We start from the raw sequence: 25,291 nt of genomic DNA on the forward strand, positions 1-25,291 counted from the left end.
TAAAATATTCTATTCTTATGCGAATGCCACAGTTAATTTTCTCCCAGATCAATGTTTTCTTCTGGGGACTTGAAAAAGACTGGAAATACAATCATATGTCAGGAGTCCTAGTTTCGATAGCTGCTATCCTCTCCCTGTAAATGTTAATTGAATGAGAATGATAGGGATATAGTGACTGTCACAGTTTGATGATGATTATTTTATTGTCTGATTCACACTATTCTCAAATGTTTATGTATATTCTGCTTTAAAGTTTGGAGGCAATTCAGATGATTAGTTCCTGTCCTTCAACATAATTATGTGCAAATATCAAACTTCTCAAATACTGGGGTTTTTTGAGAGGAAAATATGAAAGTGACCTAACTGTCCATCACGTATATCGTACTGTTTTGTCTCTTCCTCCCTTTTCGTACATACACACACACACAGAGTTTTTTCTTACGTATCTGTGGGTTAATTAAATGTGTTTCATTTCTAATGAATAATAAAATATAATAAAATAATTTTTTTTTTCCCTGTGGGAGGAAATTCAGGAAAAAGTGAAGCTGGCATGTTGTTACATGCCTCTTGCAATTAATGGTGGTGGCTATCCTTGCATGTGCTTGAAAGCAGTGGGAGGGGAGGGAAGGGAAAGGAGAAAGGAGGAGGTTAGCTTTCAGGCTGAAAGGAGATACAGTGTGTTCTGACCTTCTCGTTAGTCAATGACAGCATCACTTAATATTTAACCACAAAGCAAAGCTGAAAGAACCATACTCTTATATAGTCATGTATTTTGTCCTTCTGAGAGATGGAATAGAAAGCAGTCTGGAGAGTTAGGGTCTTGCCAGTGTGATGCAAATAAGGTGTACCACAGGAGCAAATGTCTTCTCTTTGCTGCTAAGTAATTACATGAAAACATTGCCAGGGCTTTCAATAAATGCTGTTTGGAAAGGGCTGGCATATTTTTGGAATGAAGTGTAGTCCGTGTCCGAGATGCATATATCTCAACTTCTTCTTTCAGTGCAGTGGCAATGAAAAGCATCACACTCAAATGAACGGCACAAAATGCACATAACTTTTCCTTCTTTATTCTACACTGACAGCCTTCTTTCTGCTGATTTTTTATTAATTGCACAGAAACAGAGCTCCACTTTCTTCTTGTCTCCTGCTTCCAACAAAGTTTTATGTTGTCATTTGTCTGCCCTACAAACTTGACTGTGTATAAAGATGAAAAAAAACAATATTTGCTTTTAAGGTTCTCAGATACAGCACCTCACTCAGGTGGGAATTGCTAGCAGGATCGGAGGTCAACAAGTGGAGATCCCCTCAGGCAGAGCAGGGCATGGCCAGCCGGGGGGGCCAGGGTGGCCCCAGTACCGTGGAGAGGATGAATATGCTAGGCGAGATGCAGTGAGTACTGTGTTACACATTTGCATAGTTTCCGAAGTAGTGATATGTTCGGGTATTTTTTTTCCTGCATTACTGTTTGGAATTTTTCCCCCCCTGGAATACTTTCAGTTGCTTCTCTGACATTCTTTGCTTTGCTCTTCGAACCCTCGTTAGCTATTCTAACTTTTGCTTGCTGTTCTTTTACCTTTGCTTCTCTCTGCTTTCTCTCACTTTACCCTAACCTTTTTTTTTTTCTCACTTGAGGCCTTCACCCATTAATTGCAGTTCACCCAGTTCTGCTTCTGAGCTCCAGCAGAGGTGGATACTGCTTTCCATTTTCTTCTTTGAAATATGCCTCTGTATTTTGAGATCATTGTAAGTAGAAAACATTGAATTAAATTGTCCTAGACTACCGTCCTACTTTGTATTGGTATAGTTCTTTTGTCTTCTGTATCAGTGTGCAACAGCAGGAGTCAGAGCGATGGAATAAGGTATATACTTGTACATAACAATAGAGGTGTTTCAAGTTATTTTCCTAGCCTCAGTCAGCAGGATGTGGGAAATTAATATGTATTCGTTTACCAGTGTTGCCTGGGCAGCCATCGTGATTTCATGTTCTTGGCAGTGGTGCTTCTAGAGGTTGACATTTCTGGTTCAACCAGATGTGTGAGGTTGAAGACAGTATATGGCCCTTCCAGGAGAGACACAGTTGCCTGCTACCAGTCCATGTTTGATGTACTTGCATCCTGAAGCTGACTGACCTGTGACAGCTTTATTGAAGTACTCTTGAGAGCAACAACTTTATGCTCCTTCTTTTGCTCCTTTGCTTAAACTTATCATTTTTCTGGTTTCTTCCTTGAGGGAGGAAGGAAGGATCTCCTTCTTTTGCATATTTAGGGCAGTGTGTGTTCACACTACTTGAAGTTGCTTTGCAGTATTGCATGATCTCAAAATGGCTTTACATAAAGAAAATGCAACAGGATGGGCCTCATCTTTAGGTTTGAACTTCAGAGGAGCAACGTAAAGCTTTTGAGAACTGGGTACACTAGAGATAAACTCTACTGATACTATTCAAAAACTTTAACTGTCAAAGTTGAAGGATGTATTTGCCTAATTGAAGTTGCTATCTGTGCTTGGAACTGTGGTGTTCAAGTGCAAGGATATCCTAATTTCAGTTTACATCTAGAAGAGCACTTGCATGAGAGATCTTAGTGTCTCTCCTGTTCTGTTTTCAGAGGCATCTCTAGGTTACCATTCATTGCCCCTTCTTATCATTTGTCTTTCTTTTCTGTAAATGACTTTTCCAGATCTATGGGCCTTTCCCTTCTGTCCCCTAAGTGCATGTTCAGCCATTACTTTCTTAATATTTTATTACTTGAATTGCTAACATATTACTGAAAGTTCAGTTATGGACCCTTTATCTGAGATGCTATGCAAACAGTTGGTTTTGACATCAGTTACCTGCACAACTTTCCAAGATTCACGGCCCAATACAATATGATTTGGTTGCAGTTTGCACCTTCGGTCACCATTTCAGATGGGTACATGTCACCTCAATCCAGGTTGACTTTCTTTTAATTAGTCAGAGTTTAAACACTTCCTCGGCTTTGACAGAACTTTTTGCTAACCAGATGCTGCGGTTCATATGTTACTGCAATGTGATTTTTTTCAGTTTGGGGTTTTTTTTTTCTAAATGCAAAAGGAGGAGATCACAGACTAAAACTAACTGAGTATGGTGTCAGTTGTAGGAGAGCTCACCTAGAGCCTGCACTTTCCTTTTCCTATGAGGAATTCTTTCTTTTTTTGCAAAGGATGATTCCCATTTAAAAAAAAAAAAAAAAAAAAACACCAAACAAACACACACAAAAAACCCCACAAACAAACAAAAAAACCCCCACCAATGTTATTAGATGAGCCCTAGTCTTGTAGTTTTCAGTAGTTCAATGATTACCTTCAGAGTTTGGATTCCTTCACTAGGACAGAGCTCTAAATTTGTCTTTCCTCCTTTTGGAAAGGAGGATTTACTTAATGACAGTCACATTCCTTATGGTGCAGTATTCAACTGATCCTTTGCAAACAGTCTTACTGTTCCCTCATTCTGAGCAAGTTTCTAAAATTAAACTCTGCGTTTAGGAAGATTAGATCTAGAGCGCTCTTCTCACCGGCAAACTTGAGAGGGATCTGCATTTGTGCTCCTGCAGTGACCCTTTTCCTCGCAGTATCCTCATCTATTATTCCTGCAGTCAACACCTGATTTTTCTGCTGGAATATGACCTCTCACTTTCATCTCTTGACCCAAAGCCAGTGTGCAGGTTACCATCAATTCACCTTAATTCTCCATATAGAAGGTCTAGGCAACCAGGATAATTGGAGCATTTCCTTAGCTGGCACAAAATACAGTACTGAGCAAGTGGTCATTTGAGCAGCAGAACAAATGAAGCCTGGTTTCTTACAGATGTATGTAGTGTCTTGCACATCTGTACATCCCTACCACCGCCTGGCATCACCTCCTATCCATTTACAATCCCCTATAGCTCTCCACTGTTCTCCCATGTCTTCTTCAGGTTTCCAGTGTTTCCCCCAAGTCACCCTTGTCCTTTTACTCTATTTTTATATTCTGGCTGCCCACCGTAGTGTCCCTAAACCACCTCACCGTACTTCACGTTGTCTTTCATGTCCCCTAGCTATCTATCCCCTGTGAGATACTTGCTGGCTGACAGGTCCAGCTGAGCACAGCCTAACCTGGCCCTTCTGCCACTGAGAAGCAGATTGAATGATAGCCTAAATCAGGTTATGTCTAATTAGCTACCTATTTTTGTGAATTTTATAATATATATCTGTTCATACATATATGGGGGGGGGTGTATATTTATACATTAAATTCAGTTGAAATTGGCCACAGAGATCCACAGTTATTAAATGGAGATTAACAAATTCACAATGTGATCTCATAAATCTTCATTCTTTAAGAAGGAAGATTCCATAGAGATATTGTTGTCAATTATTTTGTACTGCTGTTAATTATACAGAAGTTTCTATAGAAAAATACATAATTTATAGATACTATATAAATCTATGTATTACATATATAATATATTGATGTGTATTTCTATTGGTAAAGAAATTTAAAAGTAAAAACAAACAAACAAACAAAAAACCAGCAAAAATACTTCCAATCTTTTTACTCTCCTTGTTTTGCTGTTGTAGTTTAGTATAGGTTAGGTTTCTAAACCAATCTGGTTTAGAAAGTTCCCAGACCTGTTTAATTCTGATGTTATATATGAGATCACAGAAATACATGCTTCTGTTTTTTCTGAGATACTTAAGAAAACTTTGATAACCTTAATGTTAAAAACCAGCCACTGCGGTCATCAGATGTTCCTCCTAACTTCCCTTAAGAAACCATTCTTACGGTGCTAATTCAGTGCAGTATGAGATAGGAGCTGAATCACATAATGCATTTTAATGTGAAAGTAACCTGAACATAATTTAGGTTGCTGTTAAGACTCATGTGTCAAGGAATGTTTGCTTTTAATATTTTTTTTGTGTCATCTCTTTTCTATAAACCCACAGAGTACTTGTCAGGTTTGCTAACTCTAGACTGCAGGTATGAATTAGTTTCAGGTTTCACTGCCAAATGCATAATTCTGAACAATCAAGAGACCCATTCATTCCTTTCTGGTACTAAAATCGCCTCCCTTTTATAAGAAGTAAGACAGGATGTTACTTGGAAAACCTTCTTTACCTATCATTCTTCTGCTAAAGCCTCTTTTCCACTTAATCTCTCTCCCCAAATTAACTGTGTAAATGATCAGTGCTGTACATGAGCTGTGCAAGAGAGTCAGAATCTATTATTAGTTCTACTTTATACAAAATGGCTTAGATTTTATTCAGTTGTACTATGAGATATGTTAAGGAACATACTCTCGTGCGTTTTTGTGATCCCTGCACACCGCTGCCACAGTCACTCGAGGTCCCCCATATCCTTCCCAGGCTCTGCTTTGTAATCCCTTCATTCCCCTCTTCCTCCCCGCCAAATCCTCTTCTAGCTGACCTTGCTGTCCTTTCTTCCCTGATCAGATTGCTCTCTCTGCTACTACTTAAGGCTTATCCACAGAGAAAGACAGTGCTCACTAAATCGTGATAACTGTGATCTGAACTTGCTGCAGCTAGCTGCTCCTCATCCCCAGCGCAGTCCCTTCGAAAGGGGATTACACTGCTTTGCTCCCAGTTGTGCGTTCAGCAGGGTGTGTTCAAGTCCTTTGTGTCCAGTGTTTTCTTCTGGCTGCCTCCCAGCCTTCAGCAGTGTGAGGCAAGAGGAAACACTGGCTTTAGGGATGTCAGCTGGAATTTAGATTTTTTTGAAATGTCCCTCGTTTGTGTCCATACTGGGAGTCAGTGCAGTCACCTAGTGTACTGTAAATTCATGCTTTGTTTTACTGTAAGCAGGTTTTTTTCCAGATAGACAAGCCCATAAACTCAGGCTTCTGTTTCGTTTCTCTCTTGTTTTGTTAGACAATATATGTCACTGAACAAATGCAGAATTAACCCCTTTCTACCCTGAAACAATGATTGTCCCTAAGCTGGGATAGTGTTTCTCAGATGTGTAAACCAGCTGTTGAGTATACAAAAATCCAGTCTTTCCAATTTTAATAATTTTCTCCTGCTGCTTCTTCTGTTGACCATGTTTTCCTGGGCACTGGTCAGTCACAGGGTCCTCACATGTGTACAGTCTGAACAGGCAAGCCAAGCAGAGAAGGGGAAGGTTAAAGTAGTATTATCTCTGTATAGATAGTATGGAGAAATAACAGCCGGGAAGAGAGTGATTTGCCTGTTGTCTTTTAGGAAGTTGATGGAAAGGCAAGGGAAGAGAAGCCAGTTCTGTTGACTGCTGGTTCTGTGTTTGTTTTCTTACCACCTCCTTCCACTTCAGTTTCTAAACATGCCATAGATTAGAAAGGGGGTCAGACCTTTTAATGGATGCTCAAAGAGATTTTGAAAATCCCTGAACTTGAGGCAGTCCAGCAATTTTGTGTACGTGTGTTGTTTTGTGCTCCATAAGAGGAATCACTCACTCATATAACAGAAGAACAGTGGCAGCAGATAGAAGCATCTCCATGCTGCTTTCCCTCTGTTCTGTGCCTTTTTGCGTTCTTGTCTTTTCTGGGATTATCATGCTTGTTCAGAAAGTACAATAATGCTTTCTACCTTTTTCCAGACGCATATGCATGGACACCAAGAATATTCCTCCTCACCAGTATTCCAGATGCCGAGGACTTCAGCCAGGCAGCCTTCGGCACCCCCTGCTCAGCTTCCACACAACAGCCTTCAGGGCCAGGGCCTTTGCTTCACCACCAGTTCCACTGAGGACCTCCAGCCAGGTCACTCTTCAGCCTCTCTTATCAAAGCAATTAGAGAAGAACTACTACGACTTTCTCAGAAACAGACGACAGTGCAGAACTTCCATAGTTGATTTAGCATCCCCTTGCAAATCTGCCAGGTATCTGCTTCCTATGGAAGCAAAGACTTAGAGGAAATCAGCAACGTTGTTCTCTCAAAAGAATGAACTTTCACAGCTCTGTTGACAACACTCTGGAAAAAATGAAAAAGGCAGCCAGATGAGGATAGTAAGGAGAGATGGGGGACAAACAGGGAAAATCATCAGTGTCATCACAAGTAATATTAATTAATCTGCTAATATTACGGTGCTCCTCTTCTCTCCCTACCCTCATTCAGCCTAAGAAATAAATAAAACCTTAGGTCAAGAAGTCAACACTCCAGCCACAAAAAAAAAATCACAGGAATAAACTCCAAGTATGATAGACTCCTTTTTCTAAGGAAGTAGGCGAAGGTTTGAATAAACTGCGATGACATTTTGCAAGAAATTACAAGTATTCTGATCTCTCCAGTGCTTATGGGGAACTGGTTTGTGTTGCTGTTCTGCAAGATTACAAACTGTATAAGCTCAAAGGTGTTGAAGGTGTGATCCCACATAAGAATCACTTTGGTTGTCAGGAACAATGGGACCACTCTAGAATAAAAGTGTTTATGAGCTACTTGTAACAAACTGGAACAATAATTGTTATAGCTCTGTGCTTCCAAATGGAGCTACCCTCTGCACTCTTCCTCGTTTTCCTTCTGGTGCTGAAGCTTCAAGTGTTCCTTCATCTTCAATGTTTGCAAAGTGAAACATTGGCCTTGTATAACTAAGAAAGTATCTGTAGACTAATTCAGGCTGGAAAAACAAAGCAAAGCATCCAAACAGAAAGGGCTTGGTATTTATTTTGTTTAAAAATTCTTGAAAACTGGGAGAGGAATACTCAGCCACAGTTGAATTTGGGGAAATGTGTATGCGTATCTTTAAAAAATGTATTTACGTACTATATGCTCTTGCAAGACCAGTGATAAAATATTGCCACTTTGTAGTTTGCTTTGTGGACAGAAACCAATCCAGCCTGACTGGTACAGGGTCACCAGCATTACGTTATAAATTGATGTTCTGAATCATTGCTTATGTTTGGATCGGAATAATTTTAGTGAAAGTCAGTGACAGTTTAGAGCATTAACATAGGCTTAGATTTGCGGTTTTGAGACAGTTTCTATATTTATACTTGTTTCCACTGTCCCTTTGGACAAAGGGTAAGCATTATCCCCATGGTAAGAATAGTACGTGCCATGGAACTGTTTGTCGCTGTTTTTTCCAGAGTTTTAATTTAATATTAGCTACGAATTTACTAATATTTGGCCATTGCATAACTGTAACTGACATAATACATACGGAAATTTTACTTGAGTCATGATTTGTTGGAGTGTTTTTATTTTCAGATCAGAGTGAACTAAAGCTAACAAACTGGCACAGTGATAGAGGGTAAGCTCAGTGTTTGTGAGGAGGCTTGGGAGCCTTGCCCTAGAAAAATGAAAAGCAAAACTATTTGATGCTACAGTGTGGGTTTTCAAACACTAGTAGATGGTAGTCGTAAAAAGTCTAAAGAACAGCAGTCTGCCAAAGAGATCATTGGGCAGTTGATCAGGGTAGGGCTGCATTTGCCTCGTTTACTGGGGTAGAAATGGCATTGGTAAAGTACAGGTATAGTTACACTGGTATGGTATGGTGGTCTTTGGCTACCAAATCTGTTCCTGGTTCCGGTGCACAGGTCAGTAACTGTGACAGGAGTAACTCAGACTGAAATGAAAACAGGTAGGAGGACACCATGGAAGAGCCCTACGTACATTGTTCATGAAGTATGTAATACCATTCATTGCCAAAGCCAAAACTAGAAAGCAACTGGCTGCTCACTGATGTAGGAAAAAAGGTGGTATGTTTCCCCTCTTTGTTAGGAAGCTCGGCTCAGTTATTTTTCTGTTTACCCATGATCATCAAAAGGCTGTATGAAATTCTTTTGAGGGACTTACTGTAATGAAGCAGTCTAAATGTCTAAATTAGTTTCCAGTTCCCTGGCCAATACTTAAAGCCCTCAAGGGCACTGGCTGAGGTTTGAATAGAGTCAGAACACCAGCATGGTTGTGAACAGCAGTACCAGCAGGTTATTGTGTTTTGAATTTTTTAAGCTTTTTGTGTGATAATCACTTCTAGGATAAAAATAAAAAAAAAAACATTTATTTTGTGCCAAGTTTGTAAACATGAATGTTGCCAATACTTCTGCAAAGTGTCAGGTTTTGCAGAATGAAGAATGTATCGGGCAATGTTTATTTGGTCTTTTTGACAATACTGAAGACTGACTGTTCGTAAGTGTTCCCATTAAAACCATCTCTTTCATAGCCCACATCCTTCTCCAGCTTAATTCTGCAGTGAGGTCAGAGGCCAGTGCTTATGAACATGTTACTGTGACTTCATTTCAAGAAAATGTGGGCTTCTACAAAGTAAGTTTGTTGTCTGGCTGCTGGTTCCGGCTATTTGAGAAGGAATACGAAATAAAGAGTTTCGAAAGTTAGAGGTACTTAAGCCATTTCTCATTCATTTTTGCTAGTGATGGTGATGCTATTATGATATTCCATCTTTTTATATTTGGAAGAGTAACCTTTTTCTTTTCAGTCCCAAATGTTATGAAGAACATGTACAGGACAAATATGTACTGGTAAATAAAAGAGACTTTCTGATGCAAAAATCCCTCTTTAAAACCTTACAAGTTCACGGGGAAGGGCAGTAAAATATTAGAAGTCAGAAAGCTGTGCTTGGAAGTTATGTTCTCAGACTGGCTGGAGACCTGATCCACTGTTCACAAAAAATGGTATGGCATAGTCTGTATCTTCATATAGTAAGAAAAGTAACACATAAGGCATCAGTTCCAAGGATGGTCTTAACAAGGGAGACCCACACTTTACTTTCTGCAGCTACAGGTCAAGCTGGGTTTTTCATGTGCTACAAAAGTACTCTGTGGAATGCATGTGCCAAAATGTGTGTTTCCATTTGGGAATTCAGGAAAAAAAAAATCTGTAAGCTTCTGCATCCCCATGTGCTTGAGCTGCCTTGCCAATTTTTTTTTATTGCCCTATTGGGGGGGGGGGGGGGGGGGGAAACCCCAAACCTTTTTTTCCTGAAACTTAAAGTATCCTGAATTTAAGTATCTGTTAATGAATATACCAGTTTCTGAAAACACTGATTAGATGAGAAGTTTGTACAGGCACAGAAAGCTGTTACCAACAGTTACATCCATTTCCATGACTAAACCATCTGGTTCATGAAATCCTCAGGCTCTTCTCTTTCTTCACAATTTTCCTTGACATTTGTGTTTAGTCTGTGTTTGGTTTGGCATATAGAAGAACTTGGCGAGATGAGAGCTACGTCATTTAGCTTGGTTGGTTTGCTTTTCCTTTCCATGGCCAAAATGTTGACCTCTAGCCTGCTTCTTGATTATCTTTGGAGCTAAGTGAAATTTTACAATTATTTTTCATACACTCAATTTGAAAGGCAGGGCACACTTCAGTACTATAAAATATTCTCTACCAGGATGTAACACATGGTCCTGTCAGTGACTGTGGGCATGTGACTCAAGGAAAAAAACTTGCTTTTAGGAAGAGTAAATTGCTTAAGTGCTGGACTTGTAATGTTAAATATGTGCACTTTGGAGCAGTAAGTGGAATTTCACTGACCCTTTGTATGTACTGTACTTGCAGTGGTTTGGAACAGGCTTCATATATAGTGGTTGGCAAGCAGCAGTATCGCACAAGGTCTATATATCACCTCTGCACCCAAAGGAGTGGTTGCCGAGATGTTGGCTACCCCGCTATCGTGCACCTTTGTACACACACATAAATAGATTGATCACCCCAAAGGGCATGTTCCTACCACGTGCTGAAGCCAGTGCCTTTAAATTAGACCACTGACAGCAGGGTTACAGCATTATCTTAAAAAGAGGCTGTTGACGGGGATCATAACTTCCCAAGAACCGAAACAGCTGACACTGTTGTGCGTTAACTCATGGCTTGAAAACACATTAGATGGGTTATACAAGCAAGCTAGCCTATATTTGAGCCCGAGTGAAGTCACCAGTTGTGTGATGTGGATGGCAGCAGTTGAACTCACTTTTTAACTCTTACCCTCGCTACATTCTCCCCTTCTCCAGCTTTAATAATTTTTCAGCTCAAGGAAGAAATGGGCATTTCCCATTCCATGCCTTAGCTAGCAGTTCTTTGTTAACAGGTGCCAGTCCTTGAAAAAAACCATACTTTGGCCAAGAGCTTTGAAGTGGCAGGGTGAAGAACATTTGTGATTTTGAGGTGGGAACATGTTGTGGGCCATATTTTTGCAGCAGCGAATAAATAAATGGATAAAAAAAAAACCCAACACCTGTTTGGTGTTTTCTGAATACGGACATAAAGCTGACTGAAAAGGGATTGCAAGAAGAAGGATGTCATCTGATTGTAAGAAGGCAAAGGACAGCAACCAGGTCTCCAGGACCACCTGTGACAGTGCATTAAAAAGAGAGATAAATTCCTGGGGACTCCCCCTGCCCTCGCTCAAGCTGATTCCGTAACACAACCCCTCTTCTGTGCAGTCCTTCGCCACTTGCGGTGCTGGTCTGTACGAGCGAGGAACATCTCTCGTCGGTGAGACTCCCAAAAGCAGTTCACCATGGCTGTAGAGTTTCTCCAGAACTGTTCAGATGCACCTAGAGAAAAGTAGCAGCTTTAAAATGCTTAAATGTGGAAATGAAAATCCGGTACCCTTTTGCGGTGGGCATCTTTTCCCTCTTCCTGTTATATTTTATTTTAAAATGGCGGGGGAAACCCTGGGGGTGTATTCTGCTGTCACCAGTCTGCTGTCATTCACGTATTCCGATATCTCTAGGTCCTAAATACTGAGGAAGCAGAAATTAGGAATGAAAGTTTTCAGCAATGCTGATGAAGGTTCCCTGCAGTTACGTAGTATTTTGGTGTGACTGCGCTTGAGTGCTTGAAAAGTCTGGTGTCTCTCTTACAGTGAGTGCCCCTTGAAATGCAGCTTGTCTCAGAAGGAGGACTGTGAAAATTTTCTTCTGTATCTGTGACACTAATTCAGCGAGGGTGGAACAAGCTCAGCTTGCCACAGCTCATACCAGTAGGACTGGTAGTTCAGATCCAAATGTTGGTCTGGTTATTGTCCCTGGTCGCATCTGCATGACTTCCACAGAAAACCATTTAGTCGCATGTACGCTTTGGAAGGAGAATTTACCCTACAAATTCTTTAGTACAGTTTGGGATGCACTTGGCAAGATGTGTCTTAGCTTTGACATACAAGTCCCAGGGTGAGCTTACTCACCCTGAAAGTAGGAAACTTGAGAAGCAGCAATCCTGTGGAGTTGCGCTGCCTTTTTAAAGAGACTGTTCCGGAGTAGAGCTGCAGTCCTGTGAATCCCACTGAAGACTGATAGATGAAAAAAAAGGTTAACATTAGTACTAGAAAAATACACTTTTTTTTTTGCACTTCATAGTTTGTAGAGCTGGAATGTTTTGTCTTGCTTTCGTGTTACTTTTTCTTGATACCCTTTACATTTGAAGTATGTGTTTTCCTTTGTAACGGCCACTGCTGTTTAGTTTTGAGTAGCTCTTACTCCGTAAGTGGAAGTTTATGTTTAGGCTGTTACGTCTTGCCTTAATCGCAATAAAATGTTGGCACATTTGAACAAATGCTCTGAGGATTCTTTTGAAGTGAATGCTAAACCTCCATGGATCCCTGACATGGTGGTGTTCGGGTTCACTTACAGTAATCCTCTTATTGCCCTACGGAGAGCAGGCGAAGTGAAATGAGAATTAAGAGAGTAGAAAAGAGACTGAAAGATGAAAATGATTGTTTTGCATTTCCAATTATATTCTGCTGTACACACTTCTTAAGAACTCTGTCATGTTCCCATGAAAACTTTTCTATGATTTCTGTCCCAGGGCTTCTCGGAAGTTGGTTTTCTCGTCCAGGCTGTTGGAACATTTTAGTGCTGTGCGTGATTTAAAAGCAGTAGTTGGATATTGTTTGTGTTTCAGGAAAGACGTCGTCATATTCAAGGAAAATTAATGCAGTGTTATATTTGGCAATGCACTGCGCTCTTTTGGTCCTGAAATGCAGATCTGAAAGAAACTTGACTAAAGAAATAGGAATTTAAAAAGTACTGCAATAATAAAAAATGAGGAAGCTTTTATCCTTGGACTTCAGGAAACAGGGGAAAGAATTGTGGATTAGCTACTATCAGTAGTACTTCAGTGTAGTTGCCAAGTATGAAATTGTTCAAATTCGATGCAACACAGGTGATCTGGGCATCCACAAACTCATGAACCAATTACTGGATTTGTTAGTCCATGCAATCCTGGACAAAATGGTTTCAGGTATGTTGCCTTGCATTTTGCATGGAACGCTTCTTGTCAAGCATTGCCATGGATGAGTTTGATCCTTACGATAGTTTCTGTCTTTGGGCTTGATGGCAGCTTTAAACAAGAACACCTCCAAAATTCAAGATTAAAGGTGAGGAATCTCCCATTTAGAGGATTTGTAGATGTGCAGTCAAATATTTACATTATTGCTGCATCCTCCTGTACTTCACTGCCACGTGGAAGAAAATTTGCCAGGACGCTGGAAACCACATTCTTGCTTTTGCAGAGTAGAACTGCAAAGAAGTTAAGAGAAGTTGCTGGTCACGTCCAGCAGACAGCCTCACTGACACAACATTGCCTCCAATCACCTCACTTCTGCCTGGGAGCAAAGAGCACGGTTTCCAGCAGCTTTGCAAGTTAAGAGGCACTCAATGCTAGTGCCAATGAGTGTTATTTAGTCCTCTTTAAGGATGAACTAATGTCTCTTACCTAACATTATCATGCATCCGTACTAGACATTAGTATAGCTCAGCTAAAGCATGGTGATTTCTTCATATATTTGAGCCCAGAGTGTTGCCACATTAGAACCGAATGTTGTTGGACTGATCTGGTTTAAATATATGGTATGTTGAAAGGCCGCAAAGGGGAAACAGCCTAGCGGAGATTGCTCTGCAGATACCTCCCTTCTCTTCCCCCGTTTAGATAAAGGAGACAGAGCTGTAGAGGACCTGAAGAAGTACCGTAACTTTTGCTCCAGAAGGTTACACTGAAAGGTGAATTTGGTTGCGTGTTTAATCGTGTGATCTGGAAACTACAAGCTAGGTAAGGTGGTTATGGTTCTCCCGGTGACTCACCAACCATAGCTCTGTACCACTTGCTTTCTCTTTATGATTAGATAAATTAAACAGGTTGGAAAAGCCACTGATAGAAAAGGTGTTAATAAAAAGAACTTAGTGAAGAGAAGTCGTCAGAAAAGAGGCAGAGCTTACAGAAATATCAGTTGGGGGCCGATTTGCTCTCCAGTTCCCCACTGGAAAGAGAAGAAAAGGAAAGGACAAGGCAGATCTTTTGGGTTGTTGCAACCAACATTGGGCTCAGCCGTGGGCAGGGAATAAAGGGAGGAAACCTAGTGTATTGAGTAACTAGGGAATAATAGATGTGAAGCTGAAATGGGTAAATAGTTTGGAAGATATGGCCACCAAAAAGCACAGAGGCAGCAGAAAGTTTAAGTAGGACTCAGGGATTAGAGAAATTTCTTCTATATGCTTGTTTTTAAAAATAAAGTCACTCATTAAATAGTTGAAGGGTGACACACTGTGTTTAAGTTGGTGCACAAACTTTCAATAGTGAATATGTGAAATGTATGGAAAATAAGATCAATGTGAGAGAGAAGGGTGGGGGGAAACCAGAGTGGCTGTAATCGCAAGGGAAAAGTTGAAAAGAAAAAGTCATAGCAAGGTATTATTGCATGAAACTATCTACAGTCCTCAAAGGATTAATTTAAAAATGCTGGGGGGAAGAGCTGCTGCAAGAGAGCTCGGTTCTGTATCGGAAGGGTGCTGTATTTCGCCTGTGAGCTGGGCAGAGGAGGGGAGGGGAAGGGAGGATTGCTGTATGCAGCGTGCTTTTATCTGCTTCCCCAAATACCTGCTGCTGGGAGACAGAACTGGACTCACGGGCCTTTGATCCCACCTTGCTCTTGCAACAGCATGCAAAAGGTCTATATGGCCTGTGGCATCTTCATCTAAATTAGATTATAAATTGCCCCACGATCTTTTTGGTTCCAAGTGGCAAACCAAACCGGGGGCAGGGGGGACACCTTTGGAGAGAGAGAGAAATGGAGAGATTTGGGAGTGACACAACGTGAGTGGTGTTTAGTTCACGCTGTCCCTAAAATATGTGTCTGGCAGGTTTACAGATAGAAGATGTGACTTTACCACTCGTAGTGGCAGAGGGAGAAAAGGTAAACTTTCACAATTAGTTTAGTTCTTCAGCTCTTAGAGCGAAAGGCGCCCCAGCAAGCAGGGCGTGGGGTTTGGAACAGAGCTTCGTTTGCTGCTCACTGAGACTGGATGCTTTTCCCCTGGGAGTGCAGAGAGGCTTTCTTTTTGGAGGGAGAAGTCAATTCTGGGGGAGTTCTATGTCAGCAAGACATAGAGGCCCATAAACCATTATTTCTGATAGGTGAGCAAAATGATTAACTGAACGTGTCTCTAGATTTCATACCGTCAAACTGGACAGGAAAGGTCTGTGTGTCTTTCAGAGCTGTATTTTTTTTCCCAGCTGTTTGGAGACTTGGGAGACAGTACTGCATTGTTTACCCCCTGTTTGTTTCTGGAAGGTCATTATGAAACGAGTTGGAAATAAGCGCATTGAAAAGCGCATGTTTGATTCTGGGACAGAAACCTGAAGCGAGGTTTGAATTCCACAATAGATGCTGGTACCGCTGATACCATAAAGTAAGTGGGATCTGGAGTGTAAAATGAGAGAGGGTGGTTGCTTCTCAGTCACCTATGTTTCGTTCTTGGGCTGTAATTAATTACAATAACTGTCTGAAATCCTGGTTTTTGTAATGGCTTTATCAAAATTCCTACGAAGTCCCAGTACAGAGCACCTTTTCTTATGAATTTAACCTTTGTCTTTTCTCTGTGTGTTTCATGCAAGTAGGAAGCTCTGGTGCTTTCCAGTTTTCATCCCTCTAGTGATTTTGCAAAGTGTAATCATTGTAAAGTGCAATTGCTTAATATGTAGCTCATTCACTAAAACCCCAAGGATAGAGGCAGTGAGTAATGTGAGTCATTACCAGAGCAATGATATCTAAGAAGATGAAGAGTCACGCATCAAGTACCAATCCATTTAGTCTTAAGAATGTAAAAAATCACTAGTCAGATGTGATTGATATTATCTCCAAGCAAATTAAGTAGTTACCCTGAAATGCTGTGCTGCTACTAATGTGTTTCGGTATTAGAAGTGCTGATCAGTTACTTGTTCCCTACTGCTCTGTTTGTCTATCAAGACACTTGTAGACCAGCAGCTTTCCCAGGTGCCATCTGCATCTCTCTTTCCTTTCCAGGCACTGCATACTTTAATGCCTGAAATTCAGGAACTTTGTCCAGAAAATATGAAGAAGTGTTCTGGCTTGATCAGCAATGTTAGGGTTCAAACTCGTGCTTTTCAGTCACGCTTAATTTTATTCAGCCATCCAGGTTTCAACCATTTTTTGCTTTTCTTTGTACTAAATCATATGAGTTGGAATAGGTTTCTTTTCCATCTCATTCCAGCGAGGAACTTTCTGGCCCAAGGATATAGAATTTAACATTTCCATCATCGTTCTGAGAGGGTAGTTTGCAGCTTAATAGGTGATAAGAGCTATCAACTTATTTTTACGTGCTTTGAGATGCACCGGAGCCTAAACCAGCTCAGTGCTACAGCATGACGTTGTATGTAGCGGTCTGAAGGGACACTGAAGTTTAACACAGGTGAAGTGATTTATGCACGCTGATAAATCAGGAGTTGTTTTGCTTCCAAGGTTTCAGGTGGGAACAAAAATGACAGGCTTCCTGAATTACAATGAAAAAGAAAACCCAAACAACAAGGCAAGGCATGTGCTGGATATATCTCTCTCCCTTGAAGTCAACAGGACTTGGGCATCATTGCAGTAGTTGGGGATCTACTATTAGAGGTATGATAACGTCAGTGATATTATTAGGAACATGAGATAATAAATGACTACACCAGTCTATGACATTGCTTGTGGACCACATTTATAAGGCATTGTACTATAGAGTCACCTTTAATTTGTGCATCAAAACCAGACCACGGCCCTCTACGGTGACTTGACTGGTCTTAAAATAGGGATTATAACCCACGAGCTGCGCTACTGTGTGTTCCCTAGCTAAAAATATCCCAGGAAATGTAGCAGCAGACAACAGATAATCTTTAGATTATATTTACTGTAAATTAAGTATGCATAAACCATTTCTGCATACTAATTTTTTATCTTCATATCAACTTCTCAAGTCTTTCGGATGCAACTTTTTTATTCTGCACTTTCTGTAACTATTGACAAGCCCCTGAAATACTGGCAGTGCTGTTAGGGCTTTTGCACGGTGTGTTGCTTTGCATTGTACTTGTGATTGCCCACCATGCCTAGAATCAGTAGAACACATAGCATGTGCCTCAGAGTCTCTTTAAAACAATACTTTATTGTTTTGTACTGTATTGCATAGGAACAGATAAGATGTTTAAGTTGGTAGCCTTTGAGCTTTTGGGATACTGCCACTTTGTTTAGGGACCCCAGAACATTGTTTTATTATTAAATTCATTACAGGACTACATTTTTCTAAGTGACCCAGTCCACTTCATAGGAAGTCAAATGACTTGAAAAGAAGAGGCTATAGATCAAACCTGCCAATGTCATATGTCAAAGCAGGTGATGCAGTAAGGAAACAAAACTGTTGTATTAGATCAGAGGTTTACAGGTCACTGGTCTAGAAAAAGTATACCTTTCACAGCAGAAATGATCTGTAAGATATTCCATTTGTATACCTGATTTTGTTGAGACTTGGGTGTCACACTTTAACATAGGCATACAAAATCCTTGGGGGCATTACATTGTATGAAAAACTATGGGTTTTTTCCTTTTTTCCCCAGTTCAGTTGAGCTGGGAATCATCAACAAGAGCTGTGAGAAGCAAAACTTGAGGTTTAAGTCTACTACATTCCTGGAAGACAGCTGCACACAGTAGACTCTTTTGGAGAGTGTGAAAAACAAACAAGCTGTGCTTTTAAAGGCAGGCTTTAGGAAGCCCCCCAGAACTGCCCAGTTATTATGAAGCTAGTTTGCAGGTGTGGTGCTGGGCTACAGGACATTTTAGAGCTCGTGTCATGTGCTTACAGCTCTTCAGACTGGAACAGATTTACTTCCATGACTGGCTGCATCCATGCACTCATAGCCCTGGCCAAGTAAATGTGAAATCTATGAAACATATCCCCTCAAAGACGAAAACCAGTGCCGTATCCAGCAGGCGCTTCTGTGTTCCCAACCAGGAGAACAATCTCCATAAGACTGGAGAACTGTAGGAAGAGGTCTGCAGAAGGTAGACACTAAGGCAATATGTGGAGATTTTTTTCACAGTATCTTTCACATTGCTTTCAGGCCAATGCACATTTTCCACTATTAAAACTAATAAATTAGGAAAAAAATGATGTACATAGCTAGAAGATTTGTTGTCCATCAGTGATTGCAGTGGTTATTAACTGTCAACCCACTGTTCTTTCAGTCAGCACCAAGAATAAGATGTAGAGTCCTTTGCTTCTGTAAGTTTGTACATATATGAGGTGGGATTTTGTTTGTTTGGTTGGTTGTTTTTTTTTGTGGAAAGAAGTAGTTGGCTGGTCCAACACAGAGATTTGTCTTGTGAAAATTACTTTTGTTAATTGTTGTATGTTGAAATGTTGAGATTTTTTTTCTTAATTGAGCAATATTTTGTGATTATTTACCACTAGTAGTATGCTGCATGTAAAAAGAAAAAAAAAAAAAAAGCAAAAACCAAAACAACCAAACAAAACACACACAGTAAGAAAGCCACAAAAGAATTAAGCCCTTCCCTTTCAAACCCTTCTTTCCTGGCACTAGCGTCTCTGCTCAGCATTTCACTCCCGAAGACTCTCTGTGTCGTGATGCTAATTGATAGGGAAGGATGTCTCTTCCTCAGTGTCTAACTGGTACCCTTCCCTGTTGATGGTGGACAGCTGATAAGGGACAACTGCCCATCGCTCTGAAATGGCACAGTGTTGTCCTGATTGAAGTGACTAGTTGTGCCAGAATCAATTTGAAGAGTCTTAAACTGATTTGTATCTTTTCTAACTGGAAAAGTTATGCATTGATAAGCTGAAGGGAGGCTTTCATGATATTTAATAGATACAAATCTCCGATAGAGTTTTCTTTGGTTTAAGAGTGATTTTTTTATGTTTCATTTCAATTGGTCTCTAGCAGGTTTGCTAATCCTGTGTACGTCTAGATGGGTTTAACACTGCATTTACTGTTTTAATAATGGATAGAAATCAAAGTGCTGCAACTGCACCAAACCAGGCTGTTTGACTGCAGTGAGGCAAACCCTCCTGCATGAATATTTCATGTTAGAATCATGTTTCTAACAATTTGGGTTGGATAATTCCTTGCCAATATAAGCTTTCTCAATATAAACCAGTCAGCGAGAATCTTTCCATCAATAAGATTGTTTATTATCATCTTGCATAAATAGGAACAGTTTTGTGCATGAATTGGCTGGTTTGCCACGGTTGCCTGCTTGCCACAGTTCAGCTTGGCTTAGTTACTCAGGCAGGTGCAAGCTGAATAAATACAACCAACGTTCGATTCCTACAAAACAGTTCACATATAAAATGCACTGGGAAAACTAGTTTTAATTTCAAGCCAGACCAAACAGTCCTTAAGTTTCTATAATAGATTTTTCACTGGTATCAGTTAATAGACTTTAAAATACCGCAGGTTAGTGATTGAAAAGGACTCGGTAGAATCAATGAGTTACATCCGCTTACTGATGTAACCTGGCCTATGGCTTAGTAACAGACCTGGTAACATTGATCCTCCAGAAAATAGCTTTATTCGTCCACTTTCTGTTTCAAAGTCAAAGGTTATGTACTGGGTTGTCTTAAGAAAATGTGCTATAAACTGGTCCTTCAGCATCTCATTGCTGCCAGCGGCGCACAAACACCAAGCATGACAGGGCTCGGGGAGAAGGTTTTCTCTGCACTGTGGGACGTAGGTGGGGGCTTGCAGGGACTTGCCTGCTCCACACCTTGACTGGCGGCTCTGACCTGCCGGGGAGGACGAAGCCCCAGCATGTGCCCTGCTTAGATCTGGCATTTTTTGGCTGAAGGTACGTTCCCTTTCTTTTTTGTTTCTTAGGAAGCGATTGACATGTTTTGTCAGTGCACCTCACTGCTCCCAGGTGCTGCCGCTTGCTGGCTTGCCCCGCTTCAGGCCACCAAATACTTGGGTTCGTCAGGCCGGAGTTTCATGAGTTTGTCCATGCAGAGCAGGATGAGCGTCAGAAACCAGAGGCTCCAGCCGACGGCTGCTGCAATCCATCCATAATCGTCCATGCCCGTCGGGCAGCACGTGGCTGCTTGCATGCAGAAGTTCGCGTCTGGTGGTGAAGAAATGAAGTGAGCTGATGGGAGGCTAAGTACGTAAAAGTTTTCCTTTGCTAGAAGGCAGATGAGACAGTGACTTCACTGTCTGCTCTGTGGCCTGTCAGTCTGCCTTGGCATCTTTCCCCTATGCCTGGCTCTTAACCTGGGGGATGGCAATATTCATTTTCACCTGTATGTCTTCAAGACTCGGTCATCCCTGTCTGGCCAAACACCTGAGCTGCTCCTCTTACCACTGTGCCCACCATTACGGAAATATTTTAAAACTCTTACTTAGCATCTCCTTAGTCATTTTTAGGAATGGAGTATGATAGAAGTAGCTAGTGAAAATTAAAAACAAACCCAGGGCAGAGAAACCTTCATGTGAGAGAGTAAGAGGATCTCTAGCAGAGACACCTTCAGCAGGATCTCCAGTAGTTTAGGTACCCAATACCTCTGCCAGCAGTAGAAGCAGTGGCTGCTCTCTGCTGGCCTGTTAACTGTGACTTGCGCGTAACAACTGCAAAACACACCACCATTGGGGGATCCCTGTTTTACGTGTTTAAAAATGAAATAATTTTTAACAATTCCATGTATTTTTTTCTTGCACCTTTTGCATCTTTTTTTTGTTTGTTTGTTTCAATCAGTCTGATTCTCTAAAGTCAATTAAGGAACATGTCATTAGTTGCTTCATTTATGCTGTTATTTAAAGGCATCTGCCATACTTTTTCCACCAAGGACACAGTGAAGGCACCCAGCTCTGTGTCTGCATCCTGGGTGGTAACATGGAAATATCAAAGGGAGCCTGGAGGACCATGGTATCTCACCCCCTTGAGCCAGAATAGAAGCTGAGCGTGAAAACCCAGCGCCCAGGAGACCTGCAGCAGCCAAAACTACCTTGCAGCTACATGCATTGCGTGTTGATGTGCACGAAGCTTGTCAGCTGTGAAAAGTGAATGCATCCCGAGCTTGGTGCAGGGCAGCCAGCCTCTTGCACCATTCCAGGGAAAAGGCAAGTGCAGGTACTGCTCAGTTGCTCTCATTCACGTGTGTCGGGCAGGACCATGTTCCTGTGCATTGGCCTTCAGTGCCCGCAGAACTGCACAGTAGAGAGCAGCTCTTCTCGCAACAGGAGAGACGTGTTTTGTAGGAGCCTAGAGAAGGGGGAGGGATGCCTGCCCCCGTACCCAAATCACGCTTTGAAGTAGCGTACCTCTATTGGTACACGTACTATATTTTGGGAAGTGTAGGACTGTGGAGGTGTTGGACGTTTGGGATGGAGGATGACTCTTGGAGGACTGGTGGGATCTCAGGTTGCCTGGGACTGGCTGTTTGGGGAAGAGCTGGTGGGGTGGGGGAAAGAGGTGCTCCCGGGAGTCCACATTGTGTGTACAGGCACTCAGTCTGGCAGGGGGCTTTAGGACACACGAATTAGCTATGAATTAGTCTGTTCAAAGCTATGAGTCCATCTGAATGTACCTAAGGTATACTGGGCATGCCAATGGAGGAGTCTTAGAAATGCATCCTAGAGTTTCTCCTGCAATGGAAGCCTTGACAACAGATAAATCCTTTTCCAGGACAGCCTCTCAGTCACATGTGTAGTCTCATCACCTGGCTTTATCATGGTAGTAACGACTTATGAAGACTTACTAAGACATGGTGCTTCGTACTCAGTTGTGAGCATGGAGCTTGTTGAAACATTGGAGACGTCTTCAGCTGCTGCCAGAAGGAAAGCACAGGAGAAAAGGCAAGTTACATTAGAAAAACAATACTGGGCATCAAGCACAAAAATCTGAAAGCCATTGGCCTTCCAGAGGTTTGTAGGATGGAAACAACTTGGAGAAAATAAGTTCCTGCTCCTAAACGCTGCTGCATCAGGGTATGCTTTCACACCCCACCACTGTCAACACAGGCTTAGAGAGACCTGCTGTAGCAGCAGCCATAAGGAGCAGTTGGATCACTGCGCCTCTACCTGAGTCTGAGTATGACCCTGGTGTGAACCATTCACTCAGAGCTCAAATTAGCCACCATCCTTTCCTGAGCTACAGGGGCAGAATAAGCAAGGACTGAAGTAAGAGAAAGCATTCGGTGGCATGGGGAGATCCATGGCCAGCGAGCTGTACATCTACCTCCTTTTGCCCTTAGAAAAATCCTGGTGACTCTGGGGTACGAAGAAGTCTGGCTGAGCCCATCCGTGCAGAGCCTCAGCAGATCCACCATAGCCTCAGCGGGAAGCTTTGGCTTTGCTGCAGTTCAGGCGCAGCTGTGTCTGAAACTGTTCTGGCTGGGCTCCAGTTCAGGCCAGTACGAGCTCATTAACCAGCTCAGGTTGGAAAATACAACATACAGAAATAAGTAAGGGAGGAAGGGGCCAGGGGTTTCAATGAAGAAGGTTTTCACTCCTTATCCTGCTTCCTACCCAGGACTGAAGCACACTTGCGCTCTGGCACAGTGCTGCGGCTGGTCTCCAGCCCTCCAAATCTGTATACAGTGTCACATGCCAAAGCCTCCTTAGACCTCCTAAATGCCCACCTTGCCCCTCAGCTTCAGCATGCACCTCGCAGCACTGCAGGATCAGATGCGAGGACAACTGCAGGCTGCTGTGCTCTCTGTGCATTAACACCAGCCTGACCCCTGCTGCAGAAGGAAGGGAGTCAAAGCAATATCGCCTCCTGTGCCACTATGAGCAGTACAGTTTGAGTTCAGCCAGGTGAAGTATCCCATGCTGAAACGGTCCCCTGCAGAGATACATGAAAAACACAGCCTGGAGAGACTACAGGAATAGGGAGGGGCTCCAACCTGCTCTTGTTCCACAAACCAAGCAGAGGCTATGAGAGAGCTGTTTCCAGTCAAACCACCACTCTGAGCTGATAATGTGGACTGTGACAGAAAGAGAAAATCAGTTCCAGCTTGATTTCACTGAAGATTTTCCTTCTCACTCTCTACCACTACCTGAAAGGAGGTTGTAGCAAGGTGGGGGTCAGTCTCTTCTCCCAAGTAACAAGCGACAGAACAAGAGGAAATGGCCTCAAGTTGCGCCAAGGCAGGTTTAGGTTGGATATGAGGAAAAATTTCTTCACCAAAAGGGTAGTCAGGCACTGGAACAGGCTGCCCAGGGAAGTGGTTGAGTCCGCATCGCTGGAGGTATCGAAAAGACGTGTAGATGTGGTGCTTAGGGACATGGTTTAGTGGTGAACTTGGCAGTGCTAGCCTAAGAGTTGGACTTGATGATCTTAAAGGTCTTTTCCAACCTAAATGATTCTATGATTTTATGATTTCAAAATAATGGCTCAGCTTTAGTTTCAGCTCAAGAAAACACACCAGAACAAGATCTTTGACCAAACCTTTGCTTTGAGTTTGGTATTTTCCAAGTAACAACAAATAAACTGAGGTTGTCCTACAGGAGATGTCCCCCTTGGGGTCACCTGCTGTTGTCCAGCTTTTCATTTTGAGCTGACTGACCGTCAGCGAGACCAGAGCTTTTCTTACGGCCGCTGCCATGCTGGGAGCAGGTCCCTGGGCAGCCTGCACCAGGGAAGGGGCTGAGTACGCCCCATTCCTCTTTCTGACTCTGCTAGGACTTGCTGAATGACCTTGGCCAAGCCCATAATTTGTTTTCTGGGTTAATAAGTACCTCATGGGAGCACTGGGAAGAATCATTAAAAACCATGTATGACCTGTGGAAGAAAGTGCTGTAGAGTGCCGAGCATTGGTTCATGTTTATAGACTTTGCAGCCCAAAGGACAGGCTGTCAAAGCTAACCCATCTTTAAACATCTGGCAGGTCTCAATTGGTGCTGATATACAAATGCAGGCAGTAGCCTGATGGGAAAGGAGCAGCTCATAGGTCTCATTTACATTTTGGTTTTGGGCAGCTTCTCCAATTAAGAGGGCATGAAAGGCAGATTTCTTGCAAAAAGTACCTAATAAGAGCTAAACCAGACTGCAGGGAGCCTCTTGGGTGGTATTTCACATGGTCCCTTGCCTCAGCAGCCATGTGAAGGCCAAGTAACTGTGGTCCCCTCTCTCCTTGCCATTCAGTGGAGCAACCTGCAGCTGAGTCCCATGTTCGGTGGATCTGTAAATAGCTGGCACAAGCACATCTCTTCAGAAAGATGCTGTGATCAATCATGTCAAGTAATTCGCATTAGCATTAATCAATTCCAGCTCTTTACACTTTTTAGATGAGACAAGGGATCCCATCTTGTTTTTAAAAAGCAAATTACTGTCAGTGGGCAATATATTTAGATATTGATAGGAGAGAGGGAAAAGGCAGGGTACAGAAACTGGAGCGTAAGAGAAGATAAATACCTGTTGAGCAGGAATACTGGAGCACGGTGGTGAAGAAGAGCACAGCAAAAGCTGCCCAGCGTTCGACAGAGAAGTGCTTCATGCTGGGGGTCCAGCTCCCACCCCAGCGGCTGCGCAGATCAGGTCGCTTTTGCCAGCAGCTCTGGTTCAGCAAATCCTCGATAAGCTCAGAGCGTCGGTGCGCAGGGCAGAGGGTGGAGCAAAGGAGCTTCCTGCTGCCAGGACACCTTGAACTTTCCTGCCACAACAGGGTGAGGAAAGAGAAGGGCTCCAACCAAAACAGCTCCAGCAGGAGGTGGATACCAGTGCCGAGGCAGGTGGAGGGCCCCTGAAGGTCAAGCCTGAAGGTTTCTGCCCAGGATCTGCTGCTGCCGGAGGGAGGAAAGGCCTCCAGAGCCAGCCCTTCCCCACGGGGTCCCAGGCACCTTCTGTCTTCTGAGTCTCCTTTTGGTCCTGTGAAGATGGTCTAGCAGAGTTGGAAAGGAGCAGAGAGAGGATCAGGGTAGAGAATTTGCCTGTTTGGCTTTGATTTTGCATGTTTGTTGGCTTGACTGCCCCCCACCCCCGCAACTGCCCAGCAGTGATGATTTTTTTGGAAGGGCTGTGTGGAAGCCTAAAAAAAAAAGAAAAGAAAAAAAAAAGTCTTTTGTCACACTGATA

General features: G+C 42.3%; 2 protein-coding genes across 6 annotated transcripts in view; one reads left to right on the plus strand and one right to left on the minus strand.

Annotated features, from left to right (window-relative positions):
• KIAA1549 (KIAA1549 ortholog) overlaps nucleotides 1-8,161 on the plus strand; it is a 146,430-nt gene extending 138,269 nt beyond the window's left edge. For 3 of the 4 annotated variants that reach the window (XM_087767224.1, XM_087767223.1, XM_087767225.1), the window contains 2 exons: nucleotides 1,235-1,389; nucleotides 6,587-8,161. In XM_087767224.1, the coding sequence (XP_087623350.1) occupies nucleotides 1,235-1,389; nucleotides 6,587-6,841 (410 nt within the window). In that variant the 3' untranslated portion in view covers nucleotides 6,842-8,161. The remainder of the gene's footprint in view (nucleotides 1-1,234; nucleotides 1,390-6,586) is intronic. The other variant, XM_087767227.1, reaches the window with a different exon arrangement.
• Nucleotides 8,162-19,386: 11,225 nt separating this feature from the next.
• On the minus strand, nucleotides 19,387-24,876 carry TMEM213 (transmembrane protein 213). Of its 2 annotated transcripts, none has more exons than XM_009464766.2 (3): nucleotides 24,632-24,876; nucleotides 21,972-22,037; nucleotides 19,387-20,338 (listed from the first exon to the last, which is right to left on the minus strand). In XM_009464766.2, exons 1-3 carry the CDS (start codon nucleotides 24,711-24,713, stop codon nucleotides 20,169-20,171), a joined length of 318 nt encoding a protein of 105 aa, XP_009463041.2. In that variant the 5' UTR covers nucleotides 24,714-24,876; the 3' UTR covers nucleotides 19,387-20,168. The 2 variants fall into 2 exon arrangements, with proteins under 2 accessions (XP_009463041.2, XP_087623686.1); XM_087767560.1 differs by having other exon boundaries at nucleotides 21,972-22,040; nucleotides 24,632-24,858.
• Between the last annotated feature and the right edge of the window lie 415 nt (nucleotides 24,877-25,291).

Source organism: Nipponia nippon, unplaced genomic scaffold, assembly GCF_047370975.1.
Source record: "Nipponia nippon isolate SJK-2023a ecotype South Korea unplaced genomic scaffold, ASM4737097v1 scaffold_3, whole genome shotgun sequence".
Taxonomy (NCBI): domain Eukaryota; kingdom Metazoa; phylum Chordata; class Aves; order Pelecaniformes; family Threskiornithidae; genus Nipponia; species Nipponia nippon.

Excerpts from the sequence above, each read along its gene's own strand:
- TMEM213 (XM_087767560.1), bottom strand. The coding sequence starts at position 24,713 with ATGAAGCACTTCTCTGTCGAACGCTGGGCAGCTTTTGCTGTGCTCTTC. Across the intron at positions 22,041-24,631 it reads CCAGTATTCCTGCTCAACAG|CAGCTGAAGACGTCTCCAAT; the intron begins GTATTTATCTTC and ends TCCTTCTGGCAG. Across the intron at positions 20,339-21,971 it reads GTACGAAGCACCATGTCTTA|ACGCGAACTTCTGCATGCAA; the intron begins GTAAGTCTTCAT and ends CTTCACCACCAG.